Source organism: Bombus vancouverensis, chromosome 13 (assembly GCF_051014615.1).
Source record: "Bombus vancouverensis nearcticus chromosome 13, iyBomVanc1_principal, whole genome shotgun sequence".
In the NCBI taxonomy this organism is placed as follows: Eukaryota; Metazoa; Arthropoda; class Insecta; order Hymenoptera; family Apidae; genus Bombus; species Bombus vancouverensis.
In genome coordinates this window covers 7,818,530-7,837,059 of record NC_134923.1, presented here as the reverse complement: position 1 = coordinate 7,837,059, position 18,530 = coordinate 7,818,530, and the positions used below count along the sequence as shown (strand labels likewise).

The 18,530-nt window shown below is 38.6% G+C and overlaps 1 protein-coding gene across 8 annotated transcripts in view; it reads left to right on the top strand.

Moving 5' to 3' along the window:
• LOC117164423 (venom dipeptidyl peptidase 4) overlaps positions 1-18,530 on the top strand; it is a 304,125-nt gene that overhangs the window by 258,867 nt on the left and 26,728 nt on the right. For all 8 annotated transcript variants that reach the window (XM_033347471.2, XM_033347462.2, XM_076623954.1 and 5 more), the window contains one exon: positions 11,742-11,967. In XM_033347471.2, coding sequence (XP_033203362.1) covers positions 11,742-11,967 — 226 coding nt within the window. The remainder of the gene's footprint in view (positions 1-11,741; positions 11,968-18,530) is intronic.

Genomic DNA, 18,530 nt, shown 5'->3' with positions numbered 1-18,530 from the left:
GCCAATGCCACGCAATGGCTTAAGGCTTTTTCTTGCGGCGCCGCACCGCCCGAGGATTATTTTCCACAGCTCGCTGCGAAACAAATCGCGCTGATAACGACCAACTCTCTGAACAGCTTTCTATGCCTGTGTAATCCGGTGCAAAGCATCGTGGCAAAGCTTCGCTGACGCTGCGAAAATATAGGGAGAGTTCTCTCCCTCCCTCTCTCTCTCTCTTTCTCTTTTTTCTTTTCTCCCTTTTCTCGTCCCTGAGACTGTCGACCGTGTTCTTTTGACTGCGATATTGTTCGTTAAACGAATGTTTACGCTTTCACGACCAAGTTCAATGAAAGAGCGGTGTGAAGCTGTAATTTCGTTTGACATGTTTGTTCTCGCGCGTTTGAACCGATTATGGTTGTCTTCTCTGTTCGTTTCATGGATTTGAGTGATAGCATTGTTTTGCAATGGAGAGGTTTGTCATGATCGAGGAATGAATTCTATAGGAGTGTCTCGCGTTCGTCTAAAAGATTAATCTTCTTTAATTGTTTGGAAATAATATTCGAGAGATGAAAAGGTATGATATTTCGTTCATCATTAATTGAAGGACGAATTGTATCGCGGAATCTGTTTAAAAGATTAATTGCTTGCTGTAATTTCTTGTGTAAGGTTGTACGGAAATAATATTTGAAAAGTGAAATGGTATGGTATTTCGTTTGTCATAATTGTTCTGACGCATGGTGCTTTAACTCTACTGTAAGCTGGAGAGGTTTATTGTAACTGGAGAACGAGTTGTGTCGCAGAATCTGTTTAAAAGATTAATTTTCTTAATCGTAGAAAAGGATTTCAAATAATAATTTCGTTATTGAATGGAGAGGTTTGTCAAGATTGGACTTCGAATTGCACAGGAGTGTCCTGTGTCCGTTTAAAAGATTGATTTTCTTCATTGTATAAAAATCCTATTTAACTTCGTAATGGTGTGTCTGTAGTGAATTGTGTTGAATTAAATACACCAACCATGAAAATAATTAAAATTGAATGTAGATGGTTGAATAATGTAGTTTTATTAACGCGATAACTACTTCGAGCAAGTTTAAGCTTGGTGCAGAATACTCTTGGCCTTTCCCTGTCAGAACTTTGTCAGGAAACATAAATAACGAAGAGCTGTTACTTCTTAAAAGTACGTAGAACAAAAATGAGGGGGAAATACGGTACTTCATTCTGCCGTTCCGAAATTAATTAAGTTGGCGAGTACGAAATGTTGTTTCTGTTGGACGTTGAGTTTGATAGGCTGATAGCTAGTTATTAAATTTCATCTTAATGCAATTTATAACGAGTACCGTAGAAACAATGTATAAAATTAAAATTACGAATTTTAAAACCGATGATTTTTGTACAATTTTTAATTTTATAAATCCTACTAAATGTTTCTTTTAATTGAAAATCCATCTTTTATACTTTCCAATCTACTGCGCACCCAGGAGGGTACTAATATTCAAATTTCTAGAAGAAGATAAAATAAAACTGACCCTATATCATATTGCGGTTACTTCATTCCAATAATTACAATAACGACTGAAATCACAATATGTTTGTTACAACAATAACAAACCATAGACAATTGGAAATATTTCTTTGCGTTTCATCCTCCATCTCCTGTAAACCAAATCTTTCTTTGCTCGCGTGCTTCCCGCGAAACAACCTTTCCACAGCCTGGAAACTCGCATACCACTAAAAAAAATACACAACAACCCATCCTACCAAGCCAGTCACCGCTCTCAAACACTCGAAACCGTCTTTCCACAAGCTCTTCCGCTGTTAGCGAAGTAAGGGAACGATGGGGAAATTAGTTTGAGGGGAACAGATTAGGAGGTGAATTAGCCGTGTTTGCGCAGTCGTCTGCAGAACTTCTAATTCCACGTCGTTCTACTTACGCAGAAATGACTGAGGCGAGCGAAAACGAACACTGGGATTCGCTGATTGCATGCGTTCATTGCGATGGATTACGGTCTACCATATTGTGCGGTAACGATGCACAAAGAGAGAGAGAGAGAGAGAGAGAGTATATGCTCCTAATTATAAACATTAGAACACTTGTTATCTTTATACAGAAGATCACAGTTGATCTAGATTATTAGAGAAATAACTAATTAGAATCTTGGGTTTGTACAACATAATGATTCAGATTATAGAGCAACAAGTAGTGAAAATTACTTGCAAGAATTTTGAAACAGTATAACGAATTATTTAGCAATTATATAATAGACTCACGAAAACATTCGAGTATTTGAGCATTTGAGCACATGATACATTTTTTTTATTTGATTTAATTTCAATTAAAACGCAAATTACGAATTTATTTCAAATTCAGTATCGACCTTCATTTCTCATTTCACAATAATGAAATGTCAAAAACTTTTGTATAACATACGTAATACATGTATCCAGCAGAATTTTCTATAATTAATATTCGAATAGTTTCATGAGCCACTGTATGTCCAATACAATACTAAAACCTCTATAACATAATTCCTCTTATCCACCGGTTCTATTTTTGATTCGAAACTTCATCTACTAGCTCTATACAGGGTGGTGCATAACTGGTGGCACGATTGGGTACAGAGTGACTCGACGAGTGTACAAAATAAAACGAATATATAGAACGAAATTTGTTCATTTGATGTTTCGTTTCCAAGGAAATCGAGTTAAAAAATTTGTCAGCTATACTAAAACGCGTGGCCAATTCCGAGCTGAACAGGAGCAAACGATCGATAAGAGAATAAACTACACGCAAAAATAAATCAGAAACGTAGAATAAAATTTGTTGATAAGATGCTCCTTTTTCGAGAAGAATACATTTGAAAATGTATCTTTCGCGTGTGCAAGTCCAGTATTCTTAACTAAACATGTTCAAACTTCATTTTCCTAAAGATGAGTATTGACTTATTTTCGCATTTATAACAATCTGCTGCTTATTGTTTATTCGTACCAGTCTGTACTCGGCTAGTTTTAAATATACTTGATAAACTTCCAAACTCGATTTCCTCGGAAACCAGGAGCACCGCGCGAGAAAATTGAACTCCATATTTTATTTTTACACGTAGGATCATCCTGTACCCGATTGTACCCACCAGTTACCAGGGCGACCGCTCTGTGTAATATTAACTACACCGTGTTCAATGAAACTCTCTAAATGAACAGTTCCTTGTCGATATGGAAAATTAATAACATTAGCCAGGTGAAGAGGGAGTATAGGATTCTAGGGCGTTTGCTTCGGTATTCATAAGTCACGACTTTCCTCGTCAACTCTAACAGGTGAGGCGGGGTAATTCAATATCTTACGAGAGGTAATGGCTTTAGGGTTTGACAGTCGTAGCCCCAAGATGAACGTAAACTCTCCATCATCGGAGGAAAATCAACGGGGGGTTTGTAACCGGTGGCGGTGAATGTCGGAACAACCCTGGTTAAAGGAAAGATGGAAAGAGAAAGAGGGGAAAAGCTGTGTAGTTTCGTCAGCAAGATGGATGAGCCTCGGGTCATTCAGAACGGATTAATTTCAATATCCTGTTAATTTGACCTGTCGCGTCGACTTTAAACGCACCCAGCTTTACCTTGCGCTTCATCCCCTGCTGGAAAATTTACTAGAGAAGGGCGATGGCGTTCGTCTTCCCCGCTGCGGTCACGTTCAGGAACGATCGAGCTTTAATCGCTAGGAAATAAACGCTTGCTTCGTTGTGGTAATTGTTTCCAGCTACTGCTATTTCTCGTTCCTACGTGTTCCATTTTCGATGGCACCAACTAAGTGTTAATGGTGAATGTTTAACGTTTTCAGTAGTTTAGAGCTTCGCGTTTCGGATTCTCCATCTTGCCTGAACTACTGAATTTTTCAGCCTTTCGATTTACCGACCATGGAATCTGAGTTACGCAATTTTCAGATACTCGAATTTTTTGCACCCGAAGTAGTCGAAGTTTGAAATTTGTAAGTATGCGATTTTACAAGTTTTCGAGCTTACAAATTTTAGAAAGCTTGCACCTGCGGACACTCCGAGCACAGTTCTACGCGTGTAGAGCTTTTTCGATGGATCCTCGTCTACCAACGAACATAATTGCGTGTTCCTCGATCGACTGCATAAATAATCGCAGCGTCTGCTCCTTTTACATTCGCAAATTTCCAGTACAGTCCAAACGAATGTGCGTTTTTAGAGCATCGGGGAGAAAACATAAATCGGTGGAATCTGCTAGTATTCAATCATTAAACTATGAAGGGTTTTCAGTGAATCCTGTGCATAGGGCACCTGTGAAATTTCAACGCCGTTAAATCGGCCATGAATTATTCCCCCGCTCATTATTCTTCTCTCTTTGTCATCGCGCACTGTCGAATCATTTCTGATACATTAAACTTTTAACCGTTCAATCGGTTTACGAATCTCGATTTCACGTCGTAGTTGATACAATTGTAAAAGAGATATTCCAAATCGAAAATAGAATTTATTTTTAATCCGCGGAAATTTTCTCGCGGAAGCCATTAAGCGTTTGCGATATTTTTAATGAATTTCGATCTCGAAGTCTTGTCTGAGAACGTCCCATCTCGAAACTTCCGAAACCGAGACGGAACTTTTTATGGTGAAACTTCTGTTGGAAATGCTCGACTTTAAAAATTCTTTGTTCCACGATACTGTCTATACCTTTGCTCGTTAAAACTTTCCCCTTGCTACTCGCTAATTTACCTCAAATTTCTTGCGATTTTCATTCTGCCGCATTAACGACTTCCCTAGTTCCCTAGTTTCGAATGATCAACTCATCCTCGAGTATTTAAAATTTGCCTCTTAGTTTATTAAAATTTTACCGGAATTAAGCCTCCCGCTATCTGTAGCGCCGCGAGCCTCTTGAAAAATTTCTCACCTTTTTCTCTAATAGATTCCTGCAAATATCTCTTACAGACATCTGGAATATTTAATTTCTCGTCTGTGTCTTTCGACTTTGTACAGAATTTCGATTTTGCAAAGAATTACAAAGATTATATTATATCATTCATTATAAAAATCCATAGAGTTTGTAATTTCGATGTTTAGAATTTGTTATTTCCGTTATTCCGTGGACAGTGGTAAACAGATAATTAAGGATATTTATTGATAGTGCTTCGATGCCCTGATTTATCCATTATTTGACGTTTAACATACGCAGATACACAAATTGGATAGTCGGTGATTCATCGTTTGTCGTTAAATATTTACCACCTTGTCTATTTGTCAACTTGTCGTTCGCTAATTTGACACTGGCTATCCGGTAATTCGCCACCTCCTCCGGCTAATAATTTGCTCCGATTGGGTGTTGTCGATCGATAACTATAATCACGTCTACATGGAGTTTCTTCAATCAGGGGGAGGAACTCCGGCAGAGTCGTAAAATCGCCTAACATAAAACGTGTAACTGAAGATACCTACGAAACGATCGAATTACGACGCGTCTAAGCACCCTGTTAAATTTAAATGATCAAAACCGTAACATAATTTTTCTTGTAAAACTCGTTTCAGTATCCTTGTTTCATTGCCTGATTTAAAATTCCAAAATTTATAGGGAGCAAATAGACATTTTCTGAATAGAAAATTTATCGAAGGAGATCGTGTCGATAAAATTTTCTCAGAAAACGGTTTAGAAAACATTAGGAAATCGTACCATATAATTATTAAAGTTTATATAATTTATACGTTCACTTGTATATAATTTGCATTATTATTTTTATGTTATTTGAATATTATACTTTTTCATTCTCTTTGCTCGCGAAATTATTTTTCGTAATGAAGTAACTTTATTTTATCAGAAACATGTGACCTGACGTAACAATACCATATATTGGTTTTATATATTGGCATGGAACCATTAGCACATTCGCTACAATTAAAATATGTTTACCAGTTCGCTATATTTTTCTCATCAGAAAGGTTTTTATTTCGAATAATATTTATTTTACCAGCGGCCACTTTCTTCTTTTCTCCTGTTAAATTTTTCTGTCCATATTTGAAAACAAAACATATTGAAAACAAAATTTGAACACAAATATTTGAAACCAAACCACATATTTGAAAACAAAATACAATGGAACCTATGGATAAGCTGCTGGGTAACTGAAAATTAAACACATACCATAACATATCGTACGTGTTGTTATTTACAGTTTCAATTATCTGTAGTATTCGTAATAATGAACTTTCCGTAAATAAATAAATAAAATTAGAAGAAATCGCTAAACTGATTAATCCCCGAAATATCACTTATAAATAGTAAAGTACGTGATAAGCATCGAATTGAATTTGCTGTCGCTTGAAAAATCGCCGGATAATTGGAATCGATCGGGTAATTCGTCACCCGCAGCGTGATCGATGCAAATCCATGCAAATCAAGGCAGCAGTTTGATCCGAAGCTAACCCGAATATAAATAAATAAATTTAGGAGAAATTCACGATTGTGAATTTCCTGTAAATAAATAAACAAAATTAGAAAAGAACCATTAAGCTGCATAATTAGCGAAATATCGCTTATAGAGAAATGAACCTTTCAAACTCATGAAGCTATCGACGCTGGTGATTTGACTTGAAAAATCGCCGGATAATTCGAATCGATCGGGTAATTCGTTACCCGCAGGGCGATCGATCCAAATTAATGCAAATGAAGCCAGTAGTTTGATCCCGTTGCAGGCCGGACTGCGCGCCAGTGGTAGTGGAACGTTATAAATCAGACGTAACAGCTTCGGACCTGAACGCTTGACATAAGGACGCTTGATTGCTGGTATCCAAGCGTGTCGCAAGATTGCCATGCCGAAGCTTGCAATATTCGCCGTTGTTTCCCTTATGGAGAGACGAGCAGCTCGTTTCGAGTACCGAAGTTATAATTTATATCGTGGCGGAAAAACGACGATGGAACAACGCGTAGTCCGCGGCAGCATTGTATCGTAACGCGATAGTTTATGCATTTTTCCACGGAGCTGATCTTTTTTTACGGTTATCGAGGCACGAGCCGTGAATTCCAGTTGAACAGTAAAATTACGATACCCGTTACGATCGCTACGAAATTGTTATCGACCATCCGTTTATCACGTCCTCGGGAAAATTAGTTTTTGTTGTCGCGACATAGTATTATAACCGTTAAAGGTAATGGAATGTTCGATACGATAAATCGCGCGACGAAAGTGGGCCAATGATGTTTATGGCGATCCTCTCTGTTTTGCTTGCTTTATTAGGAGATATTTCATCAAGATCGTAAACCACTCGGTACTACGTGGTACTAAGATTCGGACTAAAGGAAATTTTTCCTGACAAGCACCGGTGAAAATGCATGTGCGATATATCTTCTGTGAGATATAAGGATGCTTTAGAGGGAGATATCGATAACCTGGATACAAATAAATATCGATGAATTAAAATATCATGAAGATACGTATCACATAAGTGATCATTTTCTTAATAATTTCTCATTGACAGACTCCATAACCTTTTGCGTATCGTTACATTTTTCTTAATTGTAAATTAGATCGTAATCACATTTGCAAGGATAAACTAATTTTCTAACTAAAATTTACTTATCTCCATTAATCTCTAACTTCGTAATTAAGTATCTGGTTAACGCGTTAAGTAATAATGTTACTAGTATAGTAGCAATGTTAATGTAGTAATGTACGTTATTGCTCACTGTTACTTCTGACATAAAGATAATGAAATGTTTGTAACGACTTATTTAATTTCACTTTGTTTAGCTTCGTTTCGAATAAAATGTCGTCAAGCTTAATGGAAATTGACAACAGTGAAGATAAAACGGGAAGATTAAATATGTCGAGACAATCAGAAGTTACAAGTTGGCTAAACGTTGTTAGTTACGCGGCAACGAGGTTGAAACGCTCAGGAGTGTTGATTGTCCTGCGTTTCGTTGGTTTATTCAATTAGGTGACTCTCTGGACACCCGGTAGGTGGTCGTTATCCTCGTCTAAAGCGTACGCGTGTAAACCGCGTATAGGGATACAACAAAACTGTGCTGTACGATAAGCCGAATATCCTTGGCTTTATATATTTATGTATCAAACATTGATAAGTGTTGAGGGGAAAAAAACGACGTCGTCGCGCTAGAATATCGAAAATCGATTACCTTCGCTTTACTACCTGGCTTGTATCTACGAGAAGTGGATGCGCATTGAAATAGATTGAATTCGTAGTCGCACCTTCGAAGGAATTTCGAGCCGAAAGTCACATCAACAATTTTTTCGGCTATCGATCGACCTGTGTACCTGCGAAACTTACTTTATTTTATTTATCGTTATTGTTTACTGTTGAAACTTAACTGTCGAAGTAATACCATTGGTATCTTAATTCACATTTTAGTAAATGTTACTTAGAAACACCAAGATGAAATAAATCATTATTTTTTTTTTTTGTAAGCTCTTTGCGTTTCCTAAAAGTCTTGTCGCTTTCGTGAAAATTATGTCGCTTTCTTTATATGATAATTTTGCGAAGATACAATGCTTGCAGTTTTTTCCTCAAATTTTACTATGAACTTTTCGTACAACCCGATAAATATTCAGTTCCTCGACAACGTTAAACGCTTCGTCCACGTAATAACTGGTAACAACTTGCTACTCGCGCGATCCGGTTAATCATACACCCTTTACTCAAATTAAAACTGAAGCGCCCTTGAGTAGCTTGCTCGTAGCCAACAGTTCGTAGAACACGCGAAGCCTAACCTAGCGTCGCAGAGAGTTCAGTGTTTGTTCAACATGGGGCTACGCTATATCTGATCTATGCGCATAGAAATTGCGGCGTAAGCTGCGCACCGCGGCGGGAGTAAGTCGGCAGACGGAGATTTAGATTAGACACGGATTAGTCTGGACAAAACTGCAATGTTGGGACCCGTAGATTTCCGGATTCGATCGTTTGGTACACGTCTGCGGATACGTCCTTCCACCGACCGGGCAAATTAGATTGCGAGAAGCACGTGTGTCGCGTGGATTCGTCGCGAGACATCTTTGTCGCCTCGGCTTTTCCGCCCGCGAGATATGGAGCAAATTGAAACGAGCTTTCTCTTCAGACAAGCTTTGATCCATATAGAATGAAGTTTGGGGTCAAGATAGAGGGAAATTCAGTAACGAAAGTTTGTCTGACTTGCGAATTTTGGCCACTTGAAAAGCGTTATCTGACTAGAACTTTGTTTCAGCTTTAAATTAATTAACACTTCGACTGTCGGGTTATTCAATTTTTTGGAACCATTAAAACAAGATGAACACGAACCAATAAATTTCTGATAATCCGAATGACTGAGATAACGTTGTTAGGAAAAAGTGTACAAAATTTGATACAATATGATATTTGTAGCATAGTTCGATCTGCTGCGATTGCCAGGGAAAAATATATGAAATTCGGGCGACAGTCAATGAGTGAAATGAATAGAAATGATTTGTTAGCCTGGATGAGATTTGGCTCTAGATGTCAGTGAATAAAATTCGATGGATTTTTCTTCTGTCGTAGATATCAGTGGACAAATTTTCCTCTAGATGGAATTTTCCCCTGCCAATGTGATAATTGTCACCGATTCAAATTTCCTACGGATAAAATTTTCCTCTAGCGATAACTGGAATTTCCTCCTAGAGATGTGATAGTCGTCGGTGAATGAAATTTCCTTTAGATGGAATTTTTCGGTAGCAACGTGACAATCGTTAGTGAATGGCATTTCCATTGAATGAAATTTTTTCTAGCCTTGCGATAGATATCAGTGAATAAAGTTTCCTCTAGCGGTGGAAAAAATCTTTTTCGCGTACAATCGCTCCGCAGCTTGGAAAATATTCTTTTCCTAAATTGGCAAGTCAAAATTGCCGCTTTTTCTTCGATTTTGCCTACATGAAAACATGTTCAAACTCGTCAACGAGAAACGATACATAAATTAGCCCTATCAATTGGAACGTGGTGAAATCAGTACGAATTTAGACTGGCAAAGAATCGAATACTTCCAGCTAATGATAGATCGATTAACTGACAGTAAATCGATCCACATTAATGCAAATGGAGCCAGGTCTGATCGCGTTACAACCTCTGGTACACTTGCATCGCTGGCTGAACGTATAAATCAGTCTTAACAACATCGAATCGCAACGTCTAACGTAAGGTCTGTCATGCTTGACCCTCACCCTGAAAACATTTATGTTACATCCTCTAGATTCAACTCTTGGCTATTTTGCGTCTCTAACAACATAAGCCAAATGTTTGATCCCACCGCCTAATCAGAATTGATCAATCGATTCACGGTGATGAATTGATTGATCACCACGATCGATCAATTTCATCGACCCTCAATACCTTCTCATAATGTTAATAAAGCGAACCGTTTCTGCCCATTTTGCATAGAAATAAAATTATCCTGCGAAGCTTTGTTCGTCTTAAACGTATTTTTATAATTTTCAAAATGTTACAATGTAAATGATACAAGCGAGGATATTTCTTAGCCTTGCCGATTATTTATTCGCTTAATCATAGTAATCTTAATAATATTGTAGTATCGTAACTACTATAATTAATTAGTTTATTAATAATAAATGGATTAAACAGAAAACAACGGTTATTTAACATGAACTAATCGTAAGAACGTATTATAATTAATTAACAACTCTCGTCAACACAGATTCAACTCTCTCTCTCAACAACGCTAACAGCACTATCTCGACAACGCAATCCGCACTCTCTGGCTTCTCAACTCATACTGCCGTTAATTCGTTTATGTCTCTTAGCAACTCTTTGTCTTTTGTCTTATATCTTTTGTTTAAGCCCCATCATGCACATGCTCAGCAACCGCTTGTTTATAATTTGCACGACACCCCCCCCCCCTCCAGACCTCTCGTCCACGATACTACAATATACAAAAGTTCGACGTTTTCTATCTATTAGTAATAGATGTATTTAAATGTTAGGATTAACGACTAGAAATTTAATAGACAATTTGAATGACAATAGTTATAACACCAGACTATGAATTTTTATGAATTTTTTATCAACGCGACTACCGAAATTCCTTTGTTTGTTGTATCGTATAAACCCGTCTGTGAACTTCGTGACAACCAAATGCGGATTTACATTTTTACAGAACGTCATTTGAAGAAATTTTGTTATTGCCTATGCAATTTGCTCTCTGAACGTTATAAGAAATGCGAATTTCTATTTTCCCGACACACAACTAAAGAAATTCTTCTATTTGCGATATAATTTGCTCTCTGAACTTTATACGAGCTAGCAGATGAATCTCTAAATGCCAATTCCCCGATCGTCTCGTTAGTACGAGAGTAACCATTTGCATAGTAGCAAAATCAATTGGAAAGCGCGTATCTCTCGATATCCATCGAAGCGTAGCTTTCAAACTTGATCAACTTCCGTGCACAACAAACTGGAAACAAGCCGCGGTATTTATACCGTAGCGCTCAATTTCCCTGCAAAAGAATGCAAAAGAAACCGCAAAACCGCGAAAGCCAGTATCCAGAATGGAGTACATCGGCAACTTTCTTCCCCTTGCAGCCCTCGGTCCTTTCCTCGTGGTCGCGTGTGGCTAAAGTAAACAAAGAGAGGGCTCGTTGCAATGCAAATTCACGACGGTTCTCGCGATTACAAAGCCATTAAAGAGCAGCCTATGCAAATGAGAGCGCGTTATATCCCTCCCCGTTATCGTTTTTCTCGCGCTTCTCTCTTGTGTCTTTTTTCCTTTCGTCCTTTTCTAACTCTTGGCCGGGCTTTCCTCTTCAGCTACTACTTGGCAACGACGGAAGAGGAGTCGGCGGTGCAACATTTGTACAGGATATCCACGAAGACCGGTGGAGGGCGGAAACCAAAGTGTTTAAGCTGTGGCATCGTACGGGAAACCGATAGGAACCGGTGCCTCTACAATACCGCGAAATTTTCCACGGATCATTCGCATTACGTGCTCACTTGCGCCGGACCTGGAGTGCCTGACATCGCCATTTACAACAAGGTGAGTTTAAACTACGTATGGGTATCGCGTAGAAAGTCGTACACTTGAAACATTTTGGTCGCGCGATGTTTAATTCCAATTTTTGAAATTTTACTGTCAAGACACCTTATCGATCTCTGCGATATAATCTAATTTTATGAATTTCCTCCGCTGTTTGTTTCGTGGAGTTAACTAATTATGCCACGATAAAATTTATTCTGAGAAAGATGATATTTATGATCGATATATTTATTTATCGTGAAGTAATCTTATTATCTAAGGCTAATAGAGATTAGCCTCAATCCGATTGAGTGTCAAGCTACAGATAAAATAGAGAAATTTCTGTCAAATTGATAAAGAGACTATCGCGATTAAATCTCACAATAATATTTAACGCCTGCAGTCTACTAATGGAGCATAGAATCAAAACGGTAATTACTAGCGTAATTAGTATCGAATTAATCATGAACTAACCACTGACTGTAATCGGTGTTTGTATCCATAATTCGTTGCGTGCATTCAGCGACTATAGAGTCGGCGTTAGAGATAAAAGGATTAAAAAGTTTCAAATTGAAATCCACGTTCGAAGGAGCGGAAAATTCTTCGATATAACAATACGACAATAGCTGAACGGAAGAATAATTCGTGTTCTTTCGAAATTTTGCTTGGTATCTCACTCTTGCTTCACGCCTCGACAAAATTGGCAGACGTATTTCACCGGTGATATTCCATCTCTGAGACCCGAAAGGTCTCGAATCCATTTCAACTGCCGCGAAAATCTGTTTGCCATGGATTCGCCGAATTTTAATCCCACACATACGACATAATTTTCCCTAGCTACGTTTCCCTCTATAACTCACGCAAATATATGTATTTCGTCGTTTCCCACTGGCAGCTCCCTTCGGCTGACTGAATAAACGAACTAGCTGACATGTTTCGCGTCGGTTCTTCGCTAAAAAAAACGCAGACCAGTCTGGTAGAACGACAATGACGCATTTCTTTCAAAATTAATCAATTGTTGTATACAAAATTTTCCAGCGTTCACGAGTCTCGGTATAATTATTACGTTTGTACGGCATTCGTTCTTCCAACCTGTTAATTTCAAAGTAATTTGGGAAATCGTAACACGCACGAACAACAAGGAATAATTAAAAGAACAAAGAATTAATTAAATAACAACAAGGAATAATTAAAATCTTGCGAAGATGTTGATTATTAGCGAACAATGGATGTTAAGTCCATTGATATTTAGATCTTCAGAAACGCGTTTGCAAAGCAATTACGATTTTGTTCGATCTCAAAGTTTGCTAAAGCGCAGCACAAATTGAAAGGGAGCCAATGATCAAAACCTGACCTAAATCCTGACGTCTGAGCAACAAGAGCGGCGAGAACGAAGAAAGAAATGCGAAAGAATTGGAAGATTCGATTTCTAGGGTCGTTCGGTGCATAAGCAACGGCCACCGATAAATCGTCGATCCTCCATGGGCCGAATGATTTGTCAGTGTCCAGGAAGCGGTGGCGCTCGGGCCACCTCGACGGTTCTCTATCTATGTTTTGTGCTGGCGCTTATTGTCAAAGAGTCACCTCCTCGTGGGAAAGCGAGGCGAATAGACGCGACAGATTTAAACGCGCGAGTAGAACCGGCGACCTGACTATCCGGTATCCTCGATAACCCGAATTTCCAGCGCCGCCACTAAAATCTTCTTTACCTCTCAGCGCATCGTTCGCAGAATTTCAGCCTGGCGAGCTTTATTCAAACGATCTGTCTCGTCTCTAACCATACCGGTGCTACCATCGAATTTATTTGGAAATATTGAACTTATAGGAAAATAAAATATTGAAAGTCGGATTGTAAATCCTGGCGATTCCTTCCGATCTTATTCCTTAATACTTTTCCTGTCTGGAACTTTCTAGCATTTATTTCACTTTCCACGGATAATATCGTGAAAGAGGTCGTAAATGTCTTTTAATGTTTTCGACTCACTACAATTCAGCACGATTACGCAATTGAATGAAATAAACTCAAAGTCGACCGTGAGTTTTGACAATTTTCTTTCCATCTTACGCCTCTTAATCATTTCCATGTAATTTCTATTCGTTGTTTTCCTCCTCCGGCATTTGCTTCTTCTTTCGTTGGGTAATATCGAGAAAAGATCGTAAAAATGGTTAATTTCGATCGATGTTATTACGAATTTAATAGAATCAAGATTCCTGATGTTTCCTAGCGTTTCTCGATGGATCTTGGTTCCAACCATCTGTTTCCTTTCAACGAGTGGTATTCTACGATAGGAAGTTTGTAATTTTAATTGAATTTCGTAATTTCCATAACCCTGGCCAACGTGGCCGCTATCTTAGCCCCACGAGGAGCTTTTTCTCGTTCTTCGCGGCGAGTTTCATTTTCTCCGAGCATATTTAAAAGCGTGGAAAGTTTATTTGGAAATATTCAAACGAAAATTGAAGTTATCGCGGGCTGCAGTTTTGTTTCGTCCCTGCTACCGCCCTCTCATCCCCCTTCTCGTTCAACTCTCAACCGATCGAATTTTAATTTAATTTCTTAATCCTGCTCGTTTAAGCTCGCTTCACCACCGTCTTTTGCTCCGTCGCGAGCGAAACGTTTTATTGCTCTCTCCTTCTTTTTCGCTCTGTTTCTTTTCACTTTCCCCTCTCATCTGCCGGGGCTTCTGAAAATTTCTATGAAAGTATTAAAATTTAATTGTATACCTTTTAGCGAGAAATACGTAACAAAGAAGGGAACGACCGAGAAGGAAGGACGGCGGGGCTGTTATCCAATGAATTCTAAAATTATCGCTTTTAACCGTATCGCCAGCATCAGAGAGAATGAATAGAGTATTAAACAATCAGGTTATATGCTTTATAATCGTTTAACAAATCGCCAGCAACAACCTCTAACGGTTCGCTGCGAGGGAAATACGATACCGTTATCAGTTCGTCGAATTAAATAAATTTTCCCGCCGTTTAACAAACAGCAAACACGATTCGACTAGCTCAGCCATTTTGTTCCACCTCCGTGATCACGCGTACACGAGTTTCGATGTCTGACAACGATTACGTGCATACGTAATTGCATCACTGCGTTATTCGAAATCGATACGCGCTGCAATTTTTAGTTTCATACTTATTTACTTTGTAAAAATTTGCTCGACGACTTTTCCTTTTTACAGAAATTTTCTTCGCTCTGCTTTTCGATCAGTGCTAGTTCACTCAAAGGATGGGCTTTGAAAGTGGTCTTTGGATTATTTTGTAGAATTTGAGCGGAATTATCATTCGACGGTTTCTTTAACGCAAACTTTACGTTTTCGTTACACTCCAGAGTTACGATTATGCGTAATTACTATAACGCGGATTTTTATACAGTTGGAGGAAATTTGAAAGTGGAAAATTATGGAACACACATAGCATAGAAAAATATATAAGATATTGGAAGTATAGCGCTTGCTATATTACTTGGTAGGTGAAAGAATTTTCTACCGAGATTCTAAAACATGAAAATCACGTTCGTTACACTCCAGAGTTACGATTATGCGTAATTACTATAACGCGGATTTTTATACAATTGGAGGAAATTTGAAAGTGGAAAATTATATAAGATATTGGAAGTATAGCGCTTGCTATATTACTTGGTAGGTGAAAGAATCTTTTACCGAGGTTCTACCTTCTTAATTATATTCTAGAAAATATGAATTTGCATAAAAATCCGCGGTCTAATAACAATCACTTTACCACAATATACGAACAATTTTATTTTTTTTAAGCAAATTCGCTTACTGCATAGCGGTAACAAAGGATTTTTCATTCAGCTCTTCGCTCTGCTTTCATAGAATAAAATATTTCACTTCTAAAAACAATGATCTGACCAAGTATACAGGCTGACGTTTTTCAACGTTGTAATTCGATAGCTTATGCTGTGTTTCATAAATATGAAAATTATAATGCGCTCTGAAATATCAAACAGATCTGACAAAATATGTGAAATTCAAACGAATTCGTAACTGGTTCGATATAAAGAGAGAAAATGAATTTGTCCGCCTAATGCTTCGTTCGTGCTTTTTTACTTTTTGATATCATCGAAACGTAAAGTTTCCTTTCAATAAGAGATGCGAGTATTCTATTACATTCCAAAATATCAAATAGGTACAAGTTCACAAGAATTACAGCTCGAGTTTCCTCTGACGACTACGATGGTATTCCAACGATGAAAGTTTCATCCGCGTAGAACTCGAAAACGTTTCCTCGCGCCTCGATTCCAACACTCGAACTCGCACGCTTCCAAAACACTTGTGTATCAACTTTCGATCTCCTGCTCCCCTGCTCCTCAACTTCTAATAGGTCAAACGGAAACTTTCAGTGCTTTCTCAAATTCCTTGCAGCCGTTGCAATTTCAATAAACAGTCTCGTTTCCCTTCTAAGTTTCGGCATTCGATTTGTGTTGCGTATCAAAGGTACGAGGGAAACCTGTAAAAAATGCGGCAGATGTTCGTCAATTACCTTTAGCCATATCAAATGTGTTACTATGCCGCGAATATCTACGCAAACGAATATTTTCATAAAGATCATCAAGGAATTGAAACCTAAATAGAAATCTGCTTTATCTATTAAATGTCATAGTGTGTACTCTGTTTTGGATGTTCTGTATGTGTTCGTAAAAGTTGGTATCGAACTCGAAAAGTGCATAGTGCTGCCCAAAATCAGCAAAAGGGTCCAAAAACCATTAGTTTGCAACTTACGAGATGCTTGGCGCATAAAACTATAATTTATAGCGTACAGCTTCGTTGAATGAGTTGATACAACGAATCGTAAACTTCTGCCAAGTGATAAAAGAGAACTGCCGGGCATCTTGCGACACGTGCGTGCATCTACGAGCAGACGCGTAGAAGTGTGCGCCGAAACGAACGAGGAACGTATCGAACAATACAGTGACAAAAACTTGTCGTAATTCCAAAATTAATAGTTTTCAGACACTTGCTTATTCAGATATTTTTGCTCGTTTTAACGACTACGCTCCTGAAGCTTGGCACCAACCGTAAACATCCTGTGGGTGCATTCTGTGCATTCTTACACCTTCGATTTAATAAAAAAAAGTTAACGGCCTATTTATCGCAAGGCGCGTACACTACAGCGAATTATTAAGTTTCCTGCGTTCTCAAGCGTCTTTCTGCCAACGATCCTCAAAAAAATGTATGTATTATAGCACTTTGTTAATCGGTAGGTAAGTTACACGAAACCGATACGTACCAACAGTGTCTAATTTCGTTATAATCCAAGAATTTCTTTCCCGCACATTTTTACCTTCGTGTTTCGTTGTAACCAGAAGATTCTATTCATAGGACTCGCGGCGCAATCGTACGGAGCAAAATCGACATGTAAAACATCGCGCTTCGATCTTGCTCGACCGTACACTTCTACATTTTATCGCTAAAATGAAAAATATTAAATGAAGATATAAAAAGTGGAGGATCGTACACTTAAATGTACAGATCGCAGCGTACACTTAAATCTACAATTTTGCGTGAGTTTCTCACACTCGAAGCTAAAGTTCGTTCAAGCGGTGAAACGATGAGAGGCGTCTTCGCGAGAGAAGCATCGATTATCCTCGAGCTGGTAATTGGATTATCGCTCCTGGGTAGGTGTCGAGGGATGGCGTTTGTCTCGATTGACAAAAACGAGCATGGAAAAAGATGAGAAAAAGAGAAGAGGAGGAGGAGGAGGAGGAGGAGGAAGAGGATTCGACTATTCGGCTTGTCGAGGCGGCACGATTACAGCCGATAATTGGCTTTCCTCGCGGACAAACGCTGTAGACTCTGAGAGAGACTAATTTCCTTTTCCTCGAAGGAGAACCCAGCCGGCGGAAAGTGTTCTTTCTGTTCTTGCCGTCCATTGGCGAACAATCATGGCGGACAGGGGAGGAAACACTTTGCTCGGTGACGTTGGATCGACAGGGATTCCACGAGCAGACACGATAAGTAGCTGATAAGAATGAAATTTTTGACGGTGCTAGAGACCCGATAACGCGAACCGTGGTTTTTATGATACGCTAAACGATCGTGCGAATAAATCTAATGGTGGAAATTTAATGGCGTGAGAACGCTTCGTCGCTTATCAGAGCTTGATGATGAATAACTGAATATTTTTCGTTCTGAGTTATCATATTTTGGAGAGTCGCGAAAAGTGATTAGTCTAATGCTATTCTGCTTTCGAATGATTTATGGCGTGGGTACTTATGTCGGACCGCGTGTGTGATCAGCGAAAATCGCGCTCTTGTTCGAAGCTTATCTTTCGAGTAATAAATGATTTAATTTCACGGTAAGCAATGTCTAATTAGATGTGGAGGAAATAGAGAGGAACGGGCGAAAGTCAAGATAAATGGCCACGCGGAGAGCGAAATTTACAGAAAGAGAAAGTGAGTGGTAGGAAAGATATATAGACTGCAGGGATGTGTGAAGAAAACACAGGAAAGGAGTGGACACTAGTGGAAATAAATTGAAGTCGATTGACTGATTTATTAGATTTCTAGAAATTTGAGTTTTAGGGCCATCGATCTTTTATCATCTCGACTGCTTAATTAA